The following is a 16,982-nucleotide window of genomic DNA, read 5'->3' as shown; positions in this document are numbered from 1 at the left end:
GCCTGGGACATGCAGAGGGACACGCAGGCCGGGGACCGGCTCGGCTGCCAGCTGCACACACAACCAAAACAACAAACCAAGTCGGGGCTTCCAACAGGCTCACGGAACACACCCAGAGGTACTGACCCATAGAGATGAGGCTGGGGAAGGACAGGGAGGAGGACAAACGGCCCCGCAGCCCACCCGGGGGGCCTCAGAGGCTGCACCGCCGCTTCCACAACACAGCGACATCTGCTCGGGCCCTGGCAGCTGATGCCCTGAGCCCAGTGACCGTGTTGCTCAGGTCGCCTCCTGCCAGGGCAGGGCTGAGGGGGCCAGGATGGCCTGGAGGGGGCCTTGCAGGGACCCCAGAGTCCCTGACCACCATGTCCTTTCTGTGGCTACGCCTCGGGACACATGATCTGCAGCTGGCCTGGGAGAGAAGGGCTCGCCCTCGGAGCTCGCTGGGAAGAAGGACTAGGAATCTCTGGGTAGATTTTACCAGCCAGGAACCCCAGGTCCGGCCCCGTGCAGCCGGCACTCAGAGTCCAGGAGAGCTGTGCAAGTGTATACTGCCACCCACCGTGACCTAAACACGGAAGCCAGGTACACACCGCCATTCACATGTGGCCCAAACATGGAAGTCAGGTACACGCTGCCATCCACCATGACCCAAACACGGAAGTCAGGTATACTGCCATCTACCATGTGACCCAAACACAGCTGTAATCCCACACGCGGCCAAACACCGGGGAAGCCCAAATGCTGGCTCAGGGCTTGGTTCTATCCTGCCATTCCTCTTCTTCTCAAGCAAAATAATGACGAGGGGGAGAGATGGGAGGCTCTAACTTGAAGGTCAAGGCAGCGCCACTTGGTCACCTGGGCTTGTACCCAGTCTGCGTGTGAGAACAGCCCTTGGTGTCTCCCCGGCCTGAGCTGAGCCCAGTTTCCGGCTAAGCCCCTCCTCTTGCTTCTTCCCCACCCGTAACCCGGAACAGGAAGACAGCAACAGTTTTTCTCCCAAAGGCCATTGATTAGTTATATCACTTCCAGGCCGCACAGAAACAGTCACTTCAAAATCAGCCTGCTACAGACTTACCGGCTCTCAGGTCCCACCAGCTCCCTCGTGATGTTCTGGGCCTCCAAAGTCAGGCCCGGCGGGGCAGGTGCGGGGAGGGCAGGTGGGCGACAATGATGACAGGAAATGAAGGCAAGGATGCGATGACTGCGGCCTGTTGTCAGCCCCCAGCGCTGCCCCGGGACCGCGGTCATGTGACAGTGTGAGGTTGCCGTTGGGATTTCTGCATGCCCAGCTCTCGTCTCGGAAGCCAGGGGAGGAGTCGGGCTGGACCCAGGCCATCGCCGAGCAGCGGGACTGCCTCGGAGTCAAGCACCGCATACGCGGGAGCTGGAGACTTCTCGGGGCAGGGGATGACAGCCGAGGTGACCCCAGCCGGGAAGGGCCTGGAAGTCCTGGGAAGCCCCCTGGTCAGGCCCCTGCTGGCCAGGCCTTCGCCCTTCCTGGCACCAGCTCTGGGCACTCACGGAGAAGTGGTCTGTTGGCCTCAGGACCACTCGGGCTGGGCCTTGGTTTCAGTTCCCTCAGGGCTTCAAGTGTCAATCCTGACCCCATCTGGGAGGCTCTGAGAGTCCAGGCACCAAGTCTGTTAGAGAAAGTCCTCAGACAAGGTCCGGGGCTGACTCCTGGCCGTGACCCGGCAGTCACACAGCCACACGCGCCCCATCTCTCACAGAACCACAAGCACGTGCCACTAGGGACTCCTCCCGCTAAAGCCCTTGCTAGACACGGCCTTGACCTGCAGAATCCTGAGCCAGCACGGGCTCCTTGGCACTGTGACCACACGGGAGTGGGTGTGCACAGCCCCTTCGCCCAACCATGTCGCCTGTGACGGCTGGGGACCCTGTGTGCCCTCTGAGGACTGCGTCCCCCATGACAAGCAGGCGGCAGGCACGCGGCAGGTGGCCCTGGCGTGCAGAGCTGAGCCCGCCTGCCCAGCAATTCATCTTCCGCCTGCCCGTATTTGAGGCCCAGCCTTGCTTTAGGGCCTCGCTGCCTCCTTTCTCGGTTCCGACCCAGCTCGTCACGACCCAGGGACGGAGGCCTGTGACCAGAGGCACGCACCGCCTGTAAGTGCAGCCACTGGCCCAGGTGGCCACGTGACCCGAGGCTGACCAATGGGAAGCTCTGAGCAGTAAATGAGTTCAAACACACAAAATCCTGACAAAGACACCCAACACGTGGCAAGGGCTCGGGAGAGGGACAGTGTCCCCGTCGCCATGGTAGGAATAGCTGCCCGGCATTTGAGCTTTGCCTGGGTTTGGCTCAGCAGCTTAACTGCAGGCTCACCACCAGGGAGTCTGCAGGCAGGCATCCCAGGCCTCGTGCTGGGTCCACGGATGTTCACAGCACACAGCCGTCAGGGATGGGGGGAAGAGCCAGCTGTGCCCCGCGGCTGGATGGGCATGGACGCACACAAGCCAGGCCCAGCAGGGCTGCCCTGACCACTGCATGGGCCTCAGCGAAACCACACCCGGCGACAAGCCAGACACAGACCCTGCACAGGTGGCAAGGGGTTTACTCTAAATCCTGAAGGTTTCCCCAGGGCAGGGAAACGCGCCTGCCCCTCACTGCCTGCAGCTTCGGCTTGCTTTCTTTTGACCTAAGCCAGTCATCAACGCTGGGAAGCATTTGCAATCTCTGACGTGTGCGTGAGAGTGGGCCTGGGGGGAGGAGCCTCTGTTCCAACACAGTGAATTCTGGGGCAAGCACTGCCTGCTCCCCAGGCCTCTGGGTGATGCATGGGACATGGCTGGCCTCATCTAGCCGATCAACAAACATGGACTGAGTTGGTGCTCTGTGCCAGGCCCTCCTGGTCTTAGGGCTGGGGTGATCCAGGGCGTGGGATGTGGGCTGGGACCTCAGAGGGGCTCTGGGCCGTGTGGGAGACTGACCTGCCAGCCCACGTGGTGTAGCAGGTCCTGCAGGTGCTAGTGAACAGCACATGGGTGGGCAGGGTTACACCTCTGGGCTGCGGAGGGACGGGCCCTCTGGAATGGCACAGCAGCAGGCAGTGCCTCCCGGGCCCAGCCACTGGCAGGGCAGGGTTACGGGTTGGCCAGCCTTTTGCCAAACCTCGGTCCTGTTCTGAAGTCAGGCTGGGAACCGCAATCTGAGGATGAAGGGCCTTCCCATCATGACGCCAAGGCTTGTCCACCCACGGGCAGGGCTCATCCAGCAACACCACGGTGGGTCCTTATGGAGGACCCTCTCTTGGGAGTGAAGGGCCTGCTTGGAGGGACAGGTTTGGCACCCCTCCCCCTGCTGTGTGCCCTGCTCTCTGCCCCATGTCCACTCGCTTCATCCTCACAAGCCTCCACGAGGCAGCTGCGGCTCTCACTCCCACTCGACCGATGGGGAAATCGAGGCAGCGAAGGGCCAAGTGGCCTGTCCGTGGCTGCACAGTAGAGGAGTTAAACTTGTCTTTGGGCAGCTGGCTCCCAATCCTGTGTTTTTATGTCCTGTTTCAGGGCACTGGTCTCCAAGCCAGTCTGCCTCTACTTCCCTTCTCCAGCGAAGCCCCCCGCCCAGCTTGGCCATCAGCAGGTCACAGTCATCCTCGCCAAGTGGCCTGAGGCATCAGTGTGATGACCCAGGACTTAGTTCAGCACTCCAGCCCCTCTTGAGCCAGCTCTGACAGTTCCTAAACGCCCCTATCCATTCCTGCCCTGGCTGTGCCCTGCCCCCATCATGGCTGTGCCCTGCCCCCATCCGGGCTGTGTCCTGCCCCCGCTCCTGGCTGTGCCCTGCCCCCATCCTGGCTGTGCCCTGCCCCCGCTCCTGGCTGTGCCCTGCCCCTACTCTGCCCCCACCCTGGCTGTGCCCTGTCCCTGCCCTTGCTCCTGCCCTCATCATGGCTGTGCCCTGCCCCCATCCTGGCTGTGCCCTGCCCCTACTCTGCCCCCACCCTGGCTGTGCCCTGCACCTGTGCCCTCCTTCACTGAAGGAAAATGTACCGAGCGTCTGCCACGTGCACGGCTCTCACAGAACACATGCTTGGAGTCCACGGAGTGACGGTGATCTGTCACTGAGAGCAGATGTCACAGGACCCCCAGGGAGTGGTTATGGGAAGGCAGGGGAGGGACAGGAAGTGCCGGGGCAAGGGGCATGTGGTACATTCTGCTCACCAGGCACATGGGGTGAGGCAGAGCTTGTGCAGGCATCCTCACTGGGCTCCTCACTGCCCTGCCCGAGTGGTCACCGCTGGAGCCTGAGAGATGCCCTCTTACGCCCTTGAGGCCAGGATGGCTGCAGGCATCTCCGCCCATCCAGCGGGGCTGGACTTGGGGGACAAAAGTGGGACACCCCTTTGAAGGACTTCCATGACCGTGAACAGCAGCCGCGGCCTTACACACAGCCCCTCCAGCCTGCTCCCTCCTACTCTGACTTCCTGTGCCACGCGCACCCTCATCCCCATGGCTGACAGTCTACATCAATGACAAGATTCTACAGAGCCTTTGGCGTGGCCAACGCAGCCACGTGGACCACGAGAAGCTCCCACAAAAGGGCGGCACAGACAGAGGCAAATCGATGCCAATGGGAGCCTGCCAAGTACATTGACGGGGAGGTGGGCGGGCAGAGACCATGGGAGCCTGAGGGCGCAGGAAGGGACCCCGCACCAGGAAATGCCTGCTCGCTCTGCCCCTGCACACCTCACCCCAGCTAGCCTGTGACTGTGCACACAACCCCGTGGGGAGGAAGACACCACGGATGCAGCTCAGGGACTCAGGTCTGGCTCGCAGCATGAGCAGATCCGGCACGCATGCAACGCGCTTTAGGGCCATGCTGGATTTGAATCTTTCAGCGGGGTCGGCAGGCTCTTCAGACTCTCCAAGGTTAAGTTTGTTACCCGTAAGCTGGGTCTGAGCCACTGATTTCCTGAGACGGCGGTTCTTGGGGGCTTTGGAAGGACACCCCAGAACACACGTCTGCTGTGGGTCAGGCACCTCACTGGGCGCTGCAGATAGATCAGGGGTGCCGTTGGGCAGCGAGCCCGGCGGGAGATGACTCATGATTCATGGCAGCGATGGACACACTCAGCCTGCGTGTGCTCAGTGGCAGTTGGGAGTGCCCTGAGTGGGAGGCACGTGAGCTGAGACCTCAGGGTGAGCATGGGAGATGCAGATGCCCGGCCACGTGGTTCCCTCCATCCCTCCTCATGGGAGGGACAGCAAGGCAGGAGTGTCCTGTCACTAGAAGGACTGAGGACATGGGGGGCAGAGAAGGACGGTTAGGGGAAGGGGGGACGGGATGAGATTTTTCTGCAGGCTCCAGCACTCAGCTCTCTGGTTCAGCACCCTGGAGAGGGCCCCTGACCCGCAGGGCTCCACGCCACAGAGGGCGTCAGCACCGTGGACAGGGCCAGGCATCCCCGGCCTGGCCTTTCCTTACCACTCCCCTGCCCTTGGTCAGCACCTGCACGTGGACCTGCTTGAGAGACATTCTTGGCCCTCTGGAGTCAGCCTCAGCTATCCCCAGCCACTCCCTGAGGGAGCCCCGAACTTCCCTGACCCCCAGCCACTTCCTGAGGGAGCCCCGAACTTCCCTGACCCCCAGCCACTCCCTGAGGGAGCCCCGAACTTCCCTGACCCCCAAGCTGTCTCCTCTGCCAGGTCTCTCTCCGACTCCTGCCTTCACCATCTCTGGGGTCTGCCCTCATTCCAGGCTGTTCCCTCAGGAATCCCGACTCATGCCTGCCCCCAGCGCAGCCCGGCACTGCAGGCTGGCTACGGAAATGAAGGTGTGAAGTTGCAGAAATGGCTCTTCCGGCCGCTACTGTGGCTGTGCACCCCGCTCAGGGTTCTGTTTATAGGTTAAGAAATTGGCTACCCAAGGAGCAACGTGCCATGTGCACAAAGTGCTGGAGGGGCTGTGTCGGACGGCACGGCCTGCATGCCCTTGCCTGTGGCCTCGCTCTGCCGCTCCAGCCGGTGTGCTACCATCTGCCAGGCCTATGGAGAATGAACACAGCAGCTACGGTCCCCTGAAGCGACTCGGAAGCTTTTTTTAGCCTGAAATTGAAATCACTGAACCTTTAAATTAGAGCCCCCAGAGCTGCTTCAGATCTGCCACAGCCAAGCTGCCTGCGTCCCCCTCCTCGGCAGAACTGCCGGGCTGCTCCTCAGCCCCACGCACCTGTACCCTCGGTAGAAAGGGACGATGGCCCCGGCCCACGAGAGCCTCCCAGGTGTCCAGGGGCGCCTCTTAGGGCAATGGCCTCTTGAGCGCCATGGAAAGACCAAGCCCTTGACGCTAGGGCTGTAGTGTGGCAGGACAATGCTGAGTGCTCCACGCTCGAGCCCCGGGACAGCCTCTGCTTGCCACCGGCAGCCCAAGCAGCCGCACGAGCCCAGGTCAGCTCAGCAGTCGCCCCGGCTTCCTGTGAAAACCAGCTGGAGCTGGTCTTTCACGCAGTAGCTGAGTTAAATACACACTTAAAGCCGTGTGAATACGTCACGAAGCCTTCACGGGGGTGGGGATGCCGTGGGAGTGAACACGGCTCCAGGAACGCACACCAGGCCCATTAGCAGCACAAGGGACAATGTGAAAAAGACGCTGCCTCCCCAGGAACATGCCACAGGGCTCTGGTCTCAGCTGCGGGATCTGTCACCGGGGAAGAATGTCCAACACACACCCAGCACTGTACGAGCAGCCGAGTGCTTGGGGCGGAGCAGGGCAGGTGCCTCTGTTGGCACAAGAAGCCACTGCCAGCTCTGGCGGGAGCATCTGACACGTGGCGGCTCGGCTCTGTGACTGAGTAGCACTACTATGACACCCCGACAGCATCTTGTGCTCAACTCATGCCGAGGTCCTGAGTCAGGTGTATCATCAATGAGCAACGAGAATTGCTGACCTGGTGCCAACCTCGTGCCCGGCCTTGCTGACCCACAGGCTTTGTGCCAAGGGTCTGGGGTCACACAGGGGTCTCAGGGGATCCAGTTTCTTCTGGGGCTCAAAGGGCGGGGAGCAGGGCAGACATGCAAGCAGCAGGTGGTCAGGATGTCTGCTCCCTGACGCAGCGGGAAGCGGTGGTGCGGGCACACGGGTGCAGTGCCCTGAACCTCCTCACTCAGACACTCACACTCAAATGACCCAGCCCTGCTAGGCCCTCTGGCGCACACAGGAAGGTCAGGAAGCAGAGGGAAGCTTGCCCTGCCTGCTTTAACTGAGGAAAAACCTATTTAGAGAAGTGAACACAAAATTAAGATCGGCCACTTCAGGGCAAAGAAAACAGTTGCAAGCATACAGGAGACCTGGGGACTCTGCGTCAGGCCGGCCTGGGGACTCCGCGTCAGGCCGGCCAGGGGACTCCGCGTCAGGCCGGCCAGGGGACCCTATGTCAGGCCGGCCAGGGGACTCCGCGTCAGGCCGGCCAGGGGACTCCGCGTCAGGCCGGCCAGGGGACCCTATGTCAGGCCGGCCAGGGGACTCCGCGTCAGGCCGGCCAGGGGACCCTGCGTCAGGCCGGCCAGGGGACCCTATGTCAGGCCGGCCAGGGGACTCCGTGTCAGGCCGGCCTGGGGACTCCGCGTCAGGCCGGCCAGGGGAGAAAGGCGAGGCCCTCCCGGAGGACGCCTCCCTCACCGAGCAAGCCCCGACACCTCGGCCTGGGGCCTGGGGCTCCCCTAGGACATGCACCTTCCTGTTGCTGTCTGATTTTATCCATTTATGTGGAAGGCAGAGGGACAGACGGAGGGAGTCAGAGCACGCCCATCAGTGGGTTCACTCCCTAGTGGGCGGGCCAGCAGCCAGGAACTCAGCATAGGCAGAAGCCCAGCGGTGGAACCACCACCTGCTCCCTCCCAGGAACGCATCGTGCTGTGTGTTAGCTGGACTTGGCAGCGGAGCCACCCAGGCCGGCCCGTGCGGGATGTGGGGGCCCTAAGCAGTAGCCTGAGAGTCGCACCATGCACGCCTACCCTCTAAGAAATGGGTTTCTGCTTATTAACAATGAATGCTGCTCTTCTAGAAAGTCTGAGGAACACACAAGCGTGAGAGAAAGAGGGATTACTGTGCCGCCATCGTCACGGGGTTTGGACAGCCTGCCTGCCTTGCTCTGCGCGCATCCCGGGAGCCGAGGTATTACTTAAGTGCACATCGTTTTGATTCTGCCGTTTGCACTAAATGTATCGTAACCACTTCCCACTGGTATTAAGAGCTCCTCGCGAGCACAGTTTTAATGCTGCCTTACAAATCCACGGCAGATGTTCGTCGGCCCCTTCTTTTCCACGACACCGTGATGGCTGCCCGGCTTTCCACTGCTCCCCCAGGACGCCGCATGCCTGCTTCACGGCTCTCATTCATTCTGTCAAGTGATCCCTAAAAGTTCACGGCGATTTGTGTTTTTCACCTAGCACTACAAGTCTCCCACACTGGTATACCACTACTACTACTAATAAAAAAGTCTGCTAATTCGAAAATAGGAATTGGTGCCTCATGCTCTAGCTTCTAGCTTCTACTCAATAAACATAGCTAAGTGGCTCTCGGGCCTGGGCTGCACCCCCCGGGCCCCTGGCCCACCCAGCCTGGGCACCCACCAGCCATGGCCGTCAATGAGGCATGTGCCCCCTGTGTGCCTGGAAGTGGAGACGACAACAGGGGTTACCATGAGGATCAGATGGCAGGGCGCAGCGCCAGGGAGGGGATGCTCCAACTATGCCCCCCAAGTGTGCCAGGCCTTCAGTGTATGCTGTGGACATGCACCTGTGACCCTCATGCCCAGCACTTATTCAGATGTATGTTACTGAAGTCATAAATGAAACTCAGAGAGTAGAGTTCTAAAGGCAGAGCTTGCTTGAGCCAGTTGTGGTCCCGAGACAAGGCTAGCCTGGCACCTGCTACTGACTGGGCCCAGCAAGTGCACTTGCAACATGAGGCAAAGAAGAGATTCAAATGCCAGCCTGCGTTGGGCAGGGGGAAGAGGTGGTCAGGCTCTCACTGGTTCTAACTCAGCAGGGCAGTCAGGGGCCAGGCCCCGAGTGACTCATAGGCCCAGAGGACTCGGCTGCCTGGTCAGGCTTCCGCAGAGTAGGCTGACATGAGTACCACAGGATGCCCGGGCACATGCCAACACACATGGCACATCTAGGAGTTCCCCCATATCTCCCCCCTGACCTCTGACCTCCTGCTCCCCCTGAGACGACCTCAGAGGGCAGCTGATGGGACTATCCTTGGGGGGTGGACCCTTCCCCAAAATTCTGACTGCGGCTCTCGGATCCTCTTCTGCTATCATGAAAACCAGCCTGGACCGTGTGTCCTTGCTCATCCCTGGCTGGTGGGGAAAGCTGTCTTCCTGTCCTGCCCACTGCCCCAGCCCCAGAGAGGGCCAGGCTGCTCAGGAGGAGGCCAGCACGTGAGCCAGTCTGAAAATGGCAAACACACGCGGGCTCCGTATCCAGAGAGCCAACTGACTACAGACAGGAAGCTGCTGGAAAGACCGGCACCTGTATGGAACATGTGTATACTTCGCTCCTTGTCACGATTCTGTAAACAGCACACCGGAGCGAGTATTTACCCAGCGGTGACGCCGTCAGAGGCATCACAAGGCAGCCGGAGCTGCGAGGATGCGTGCCGCTTCCCGTACTTCCTGTGCCACGGCATCTGCGGGGGGTCCCGGAAGCCTCCGGGGGTGCACACACCCCTCCACCCCTCCCACCGCCTCGGAGATGACTCTGCTTGGTGACCCCGCCTGTGTCATCTCGATTCTCCCCGCGAAGACGGCCTTTAGCCACCAGTTCTATTACTGCTCCTGACTTGGGCGGCAGGTGTGTGCCCGTTTTAGCAGCAAGCATCAACTAAGGAACAAAGTCTCCTTGAACACTCAGACAGGAGAGAGACGGATGCCAGAGGTACCCATGCCCCCAGGATGATCGCTGGCGGTGGGGACCCGCCGGGTGCAGGTCCTGCCGGCCGTGCTGCAGCGGGGTGCCTCCTCCACGCACAGCACTGGCTGACAGTGCGCAGGACACAACTCCCTGACACACTTTCCGGTTCTTTCCCATTGCTGAGTAAAAGCCAGGCTCGCCGAGGGGGTCTGTGGGAAATGAGGACACTGTGCCCAGGGCCGGGCGGCCCTCCCCACGGAGGCCTCGGGCTGAGAGAGCTGAGGAGCCGTACCCACCGGGGAGCCTGGTGCCCGGACGAACACGCACCCAGGACACGTGAGGCTGTTTAAAATAACCCCTGTGAGGCCACAGGTTATCACCGAAACCACAGGAAAAGGTCCCAGCATTTGTAAGGCGAGGTGTGATTCCAGCAGTCTCAGGGCTAGATTTGAAAGACCGGGCCCACAGCAGGTGTCCCATGTAGGCATGTACCCCTCTAGCAGGCAGCTTTGGAGCCCCCCCAACCCCAATGCAGTCTTACAAATGAACTCGGGGGAGCTGGGTCCCCGCAAGCGTCTGACCCCTCATCCCTGCACCTCATGGTGTCCGAGTGAGTCAAGCAGTCTGCAGGGCTGTAGGGAGGCTTCTCATGACCACACGGCCCTTCTTGCTCTCGGGGGCACCCATCTGGGAACCCCAGGACGCAGAGGTTGCTCTGGGTGTGCCACTGACTCCATAGCAGCCCACAGAACAGTGGCCTTAAGAGGGAGATGTGGTCCTTGAGCCTCAGCCCCATGGCACAGCCTCTGTGGACACGGCTGAGAGGGAAGAGCCCGGGCCCCTCCCGGGTGCACCTGTTTTACCACGAGCCTATTCATCCAGGAAATGACCCACCCTACGCGCCACAGGGGCTGCGCCTGCACCTTCTGCCTTCACATACCACTTAGCACCAAGAACACAACGAGCCCAGCCAACTGCAAGTCCTCCTGGGAGGCCCCTCTCAAGCCCCACGCCGGAGCTCTCTTGCGCCACGCACCGCACACTCACACGCCCACCACCGGCTTGGGCGCCGCCTCCCCGCCCAGGCCACGCCCCCTCTCCGTGTCTCCGGCTCCCGCACAGGAAGCGGACTTACATCACCACCGCATCCCACAGAAGATAATCCAACTGTTCTGTGCATCTTCATGAGGGTTCCAAATCTAGTTAACGCAGGGAGCTGCAGCGGCTCCGTCTCCATCCTTCCGGACGCGCGTCCTCTGCTCAGGGCACGGAGAAGCCAGGGGAGTTCACTGCCTGCTCCCATCCAGCCAGACACTGGGTGGCCATCATGTAAAAACACAGCTTTCGACACAGAAAATGAGACTGATGCGAGCCCCTTGGGAGAAGGCCACACACCATCACCTCCATCTTATCTGGCCTTCCTGGGGCTCCGGGGGCACCGAGGAGACCCTGAGCACGGTTGCCCCGGGATGCTGACACGTGGCTGCTCACGGCCAGGCCCCTACGGGCATGTGCCTGGCTGCCCAGCAGCGGGGACCAGCAGGGACCACCACGGGGCCAGCTGGACCCCACACACCTGCTCTTCCCACCTGCTCACGGCGTTCGTGGAACCAGGTCTTGGGGTTCACACCAAGGAACCAAGAACCAAGAACATGACCTCCCAACGAGGGTCACACGAGTTGAAAAACGACAGTTCCAGCCAGCAACAGCCCCTTCAAACCTCGTTTTGCCAATGAGACAGAAGCAAAAGCCCACATCCCAGCCTTGGCGAGTGCCAGCTCCAGGCCACGGCCTTGCTACCCTACAGTGGATTCAGCCAGCATGAATTGGCACTCCTTTCTCATGCTAAGCTCCTGGTGGACCCACGTTCAGACACTGCCTCTGTGCCATCAGCTCTGGCCGCTGCCCATCTTGCCCAGGCCTCTCTGACAACTGCCAATCCACGGGCTATCAGCCACCGCTCACTAACCTCACGCCAGCAAACGCCACAAAGAAGCATGGTGACCTGCCCTGGGGACACACAGTGGGTGCTAACCGTCAGTCACATCAAGATGGCCACAGACCCACACGTGTCCCCAACCTCATGGCCAGCGTGTCTTCTTTCCACCTTCCACTTCAAGACCAGGGGTTAGCTCCCACATGTCTTTTCTGCTTCAGGGACCCCAGGCCCCACCATGAACCAGCACGAGCCCACGGCCATCTCCCGCAGCGGCAACAGCCTGCTCCCACAGCCACGCAGCCGAGACCATGGACCCTTCGCCCAGACGAGAGGCGGCGCTCTCTCCACGCAATGACAATACAAACACCTGGATCCCTACCTCAATCAGGAAGTCCCCAGTCCGCAGTCCGGCTTGCCATGCCACCCCGCCTTCGTCCACAGACTCCAGGTACTGCAGGGCTGGGAATGCCGGCGTGGGTGTGAATTCTTCAATGGGCGTGTCGGCTGGAAGAAATGAGCCACTTGTTACAGGCCTGAGGGTGGGGAGTGTTGCGTAAGGTGGCCAAGCCTGACCTCCTTGTGGGAGTCAGGGGGTCCTGCGCCAACTGGGAGAGGAGCTGCCCCAGGAAGAACCGGAGGGCCTCCTGTCCGCAGTCAGTACCAACTTGGGCACGGCCGTGGGCTGCAGGCTGGGTCACCATCTTTCTCGGCCTCCACGCTGAAGCCACGGGGCAGGGCCGGGCTCTGCGGGACGAGGCAACGGGCTTGGCGTTCTCTTTAAATGCATCAGTGACTAAACATTTTTGGCTCTAAAAATGGAAAAGTTCCCACCGTGCCACACGGAGCGACAGCTACACCACCACACGGTGCCACTTGCCCCAGTGACGTCCGTGAGGACTCACTGCCCAGGGATTTCAACTTGGAAGGTGTGTCGTGCCCAGCGCTGACCCGCGGGCGGCCACACATGGGGATCTCTGCTCACGCGTGCCCACTCCGGGGGGCCGGCTCTCAGTGGCTGGCGTCCACACGGGGACTGTTCCACTCTTTGCTTCTCAGCAAAGTGAGGCCTGGCTTCCAGGGCCCACACAGCTGCCGCGAGCAACTCCACGGCCGGAACTGGACTTTCCCAGGCCGTCAAGAGGGGGCGGGGAGAGCGACATGGCGGGGGAAGGGTGGCACACTGCTCAGCAGCCACGGCTGTACCCCCGGGTGTCAGGGCTGGCTCGCCCACCCTCTCTGGGCAGGCCACCCTGGGGTTGCACACGGGTGGAAGTGGCCATGTCGCTTCCTGAGGCGCAGGTGCAAGCCCCCGGCCCTGCACAGATTCTGAAATGCAACTTCACACAGTTCTTTGCAACACACACACACACACACAGGGGACAGGGGTCTCTTCTGGCAGGCAGGCAGTGGGGACCCTGCCATGGACAGCACTGGAGCCTTCCACCACAGGCCACAGACCACGTGAGTCGCCAGCCCTGTCCACGGGAGAGGGGACCATCTTGCCACACTCCCTTTGCAAAGTCACCTTAGAGACAGGGACCCAGCCGCCTGCTGGCCTCAGAGCGGACGCCCACCCCCACTGTGGGGTGGCTTCAAGACACCTGCAGCTCGGGGCGGGGCCGGGGGGCTTCTGAGACCAGGAGCGCTGAGCGGAGCCACAATCCGGCCGAGCTGTGCCGAGGCACAGCAGTTATCTCTGGGAATCAAAGAAAGCTGGGGGAGGGGGCAGCAGAGAGAAAGAGAGAGTGGATGGGGGAGTCCCTTCAGAGCAATATTGTGTATGGAAAATGAGAGTTATTCCTAAAGGAAGCCCCGGTGTTTTCCGAGTGAGGCAGAATATTAAAGAACACGGTTGTCTAGCAACCAGGTGCCCCCCGGAAAAATGCTTAGTGCAAGCGAGTCTGCAGGCCGAGTGGCATTGTTCACACACACACACACACACACACACACACACGGGCACGCCAGCCTCTCGGCCCCTACCTTTGGCCCCCCGGAGCACGAAGCCGAAGCCCTCGCTGTCTTTCTTCTGCAGCACCACCGTCTTCTCCTCGATGAGGCAGTCGCTGTAGAGAGAATTCCGGGGAGAGCGACCATGATTGTAGCCCGTCATCCTCACGGCGGCCGCTGCTCCTCCGCCCGGCGCGCTCAGCATCACGGCCGATTCATCCCCCGGCTCTCCGGCCGGCCGCGGCAGCATGGAGGCAGCTAGGCGGAGAGGGTGCCGGCGCGGCGGCGGCGCAGAGGGCGGCTGGCGGGGTAGGCGAGCAGGGCACAAAGGGACCGGCAGCGCGGGGCAGGCGGAGCCAGCCCGGGGAGGCAGTGGCACATGGTGCGGTGCGCGCTGCCCGGGCCTTGGCGAGGCGGGCTCAGCGCCCCCGGGGGCGGCCCAGAGCTGAGAAAGTAAGTGGCCCGGGGGGCGGCGGCGGTGGCAGCGGTGGCAGCGGCGGCAGCGGCGTGAACGGACTCTTTCGGCCTGGCCCGGCCACACGCATCTTTCAGGGAAGCCCAAGGAAATCAGCCCGAGGAGAAATGAGGCAGCAGTTCCGTTTTCGCTTTTCCTCCGGAGGGGTTAAAGGGATGCGATTCCGTGCGCTCCCTGCACGAGCCGGCGGAGACGCAGGACCTGTGCGCGCAGCCAGCGCCCCCTCCCTCGCCCGTCCTAGCGAGTGTGATGTGCGGCAGGAGCCCCCACAGTCATCTGACGAGCCCAGTACCTCGGGCAGCGGCTGCTTGGGCGTCATCCCGCGCAGAGGCTCCGCAGGCTGGGCTCGAGGCAGCCGCCCGGGCGGGGGAGCGCAGCGCAGGGCTCCGGGGCTGGGCCTCGGGGGCGCCAGGCCAGAGGAGCCAGGTGGGGGGCAGGGGGCCCCGCTGCTGCCTGCCACCTGCCCGCTGATGTGGCATTTTTTTTTTAAAGGCAAGAAAATAGAAACTCCAACTTGGCTCCCATCACGGCAACCTGTCCTCCTTGATCCTGAGGGCACTCTGTCATCCGAGGGTCACCCCCAGAAGCCCCCAGGAGGGCAGGGCGGCTGCTGCAGCCTCCCCCACTCCTCCCCACCTCAACCAGGTGTCTGCTGCTGGCCCGGAAGCAAGTTGGGATCTGGAGAGGCCTGGAAAGGAGCAAGTGCTGCGAGAAGGGCTTTCCCCAAGGCCTTGGGAGCTGAGCGAGAAAGGACCCCAGGACAAGGGGTCCAGACAAAGAGGGCTGCGGCTGGCCCCACCGCCGAGGGCAGCTGGCACACCCAGTCTGGGCGGCCCTGGGCAGGGGCGGAACCCGGAGCAAGCGGTCCCCATTCCACAGACAAGGCAGGGAGGCAGGGTGCTGGCTGAGAGCTCGCAGGGGTCCCCGGTGCCCCCACCATGCCAGACCCCGCACAGGCCCTTGCCAGCTGAGGCTGCGGAGTGCAGCCCGACCCCAGCTGTACCTCCCGCCCAGGGAACCCAGGCTGACCCGAGTCCCTCTGGACTCAGCCTCTTGCAGCCCACCTGGCCCCACTAGCTCGGGGCTGGCAGATGGGGGCTGTGGCACCGTTCTCAAGGGGCTCCATCTCACCCCACGCGGTGAGGACACTCAGGCTCGTGGGATCTGTGGGGTGTGGTCATGGTGGTGTGGTGTTCTGACCGCACCCCAGGGAGCCATCCCAGCGACCGCAGCTACCGGCTGAGGGCAGCCGCGAGCGGTCGGCGCCTGTGGCCAGAGGCGAGGGGCCCTGCAAGGACTGCCACCTCCAGGGACAACATGGACTCCTGCCCCTCAGGGGGAACCTCTGCTGGCTGCCCCTCCCTTCCCCGCTTCTCAGAGGCCAGGCCGCCTGCCTGCCCAGAGCCCGCTTCACGGCAGCCCGTGCCAAGCTCCACTCCGCCCTCCACGCTCTCCTGCGGGACAGGCCAAAAGTGCCAGTGCAGAGGAGGCCCCACCATGGGTGCTGGGGGCACAGGTGACAGGGGACAGCCGCCTCTGCCCAGCTCTGCAGTGACCCTGTCACACAATCATGGCATGCAGTCCCTGCGGGTCTAGGTCCACCCCCAGGACCTTGCCTCACTTCCTGTCACTGTCCCCATGACCTGGCCATGTTTGGGGTGGCCCGTGAGCCTGCTGGCCCTGTGAGAGCTTTGGGAAGCACTTTTGTATGACCTCAAGGTCACTCTGACCTTCAGCCCCAGGACTCTGCTCTGCGTATTTAAAGGGGTCCTCAGATGGGACCAGAATGAGACACCCCCACCACCACCCTCGGCCCACCAGGCATGTGCTACGTGTGAGACACTGACCCCACCTCCGCCAGGAGGCCCTCCTGCCTTACCACGTCCTTGAGCACCTACTGGCACACACCTGTGAGGGGACCCCTGGTGTGGCCCCGACTCAGAGGACCCCAATGGCTTCCACTGTGTTTCCCTGCAGTGTGACCACATGATTAAAACAGCCCCGTCTGCCCACCAGTACCCATTCATTCACAAACATGCGCGGGGCTCAATCCCAGCTCACATGCCAGTCTGGTTACTCCGAGCCTCAGTTTATCTGCCTGCTTAGTGGGTGCAAACCCGATCTTTGCTCTGAGGGTTCCAAAGAGAGAGCAGACATTCCATTCCTGAGAGGCTGGGGTTTGCTGCTCGGGGTCGGTGCCCTCCCCCTGCAAGCCTCCCCAAGTGCCCACAGCACGCACCCAGGCCTGGGAACAAACTCGGGGTGGCCAGGAAGACCTGGAGGGTGCATGGAAGAAGGCCCCGAGAGGAGGCGCACCCAGCACTGTGCATGCCAGCTGAATGCAGGTCTCGGAGACCGGAGAGCAGAGGAAAGGCAGCCCCGGGCCCCAGGGAATGCAGGGCAGGCAGGAGCGCTGGGCCGGCCCTGTCCGCGGTCACAGCTCTGCATGGTCCCCACCCCAAGCAGCCACATCAGGAACCCCCTAACTGTAACCCTCACCCTCACCCTGCTCCCTGGAGAAGGCCGAGGAGCCCTGTGCTGGTTGACAGGCTGTCACGGAGGTGACACACACAGCCTCCCCAGGCTGTCCTGGAGCCCACCCCTGCCCAGATGTCTCCAGACACAGCCCAAAGCCCCCCGGGACCTCTCACAGATCCCCCTCCCCCAAGCAGTCTGCTCAGGGCGCCTCTCACCACGGCGTGTGAGGCACGGGTGAGCCTGAGGCAGTCACCGTGGGCT

The 16,982-nt window shown here is 62.2% G+C and overlaps 1 protein-coding gene across 2 annotated transcripts in view; it reads right to left on the bottom strand.

The window, feature by feature from the left end:
* Positions 1 to 16,982, bottom strand: part of SHANK2 (SH3 and multiple ankyrin repeat domains 2) — a 269,178-nt gene that overhangs the window by 78,678 nt on the left and 173,518 nt on the right. For both annotated transcript variants that reach the window (XM_040970662.1, XM_040970663.1), the window contains 2 exons: positions 13,802 to 13,884; positions 12,201 to 12,325 (listed from right to left, as the gene is read on the bottom strand). In XM_040970662.1, coding sequence (XP_040826596.1) covers positions 12,201 to 12,325; positions 13,802 to 13,884 — 208 coding nt within the window. The remainder of the gene's footprint in view (positions 1 to 12,200; positions 12,326 to 13,801; positions 13,885 to 16,982) is intronic.

Source organism: Ochotona curzoniae, unplaced genomic scaffold (assembly GCF_017591425.1).
Source record: "Ochotona curzoniae isolate NIBS_2020 unplaced genomic scaffold, NIBS_Ocur_1.0 scaffold_4937, whole genome shotgun sequence".
In the NCBI taxonomy this organism is placed as follows: Eukaryota; Metazoa; Chordata; class Mammalia; order Lagomorpha; family Ochotonidae; genus Ochotona; species Ochotona curzoniae.
The sequence above is the reverse complement of the archived record's forward strand: the minus strand, read 5'-3'. Positions and strand labels throughout refer to the sequence as shown.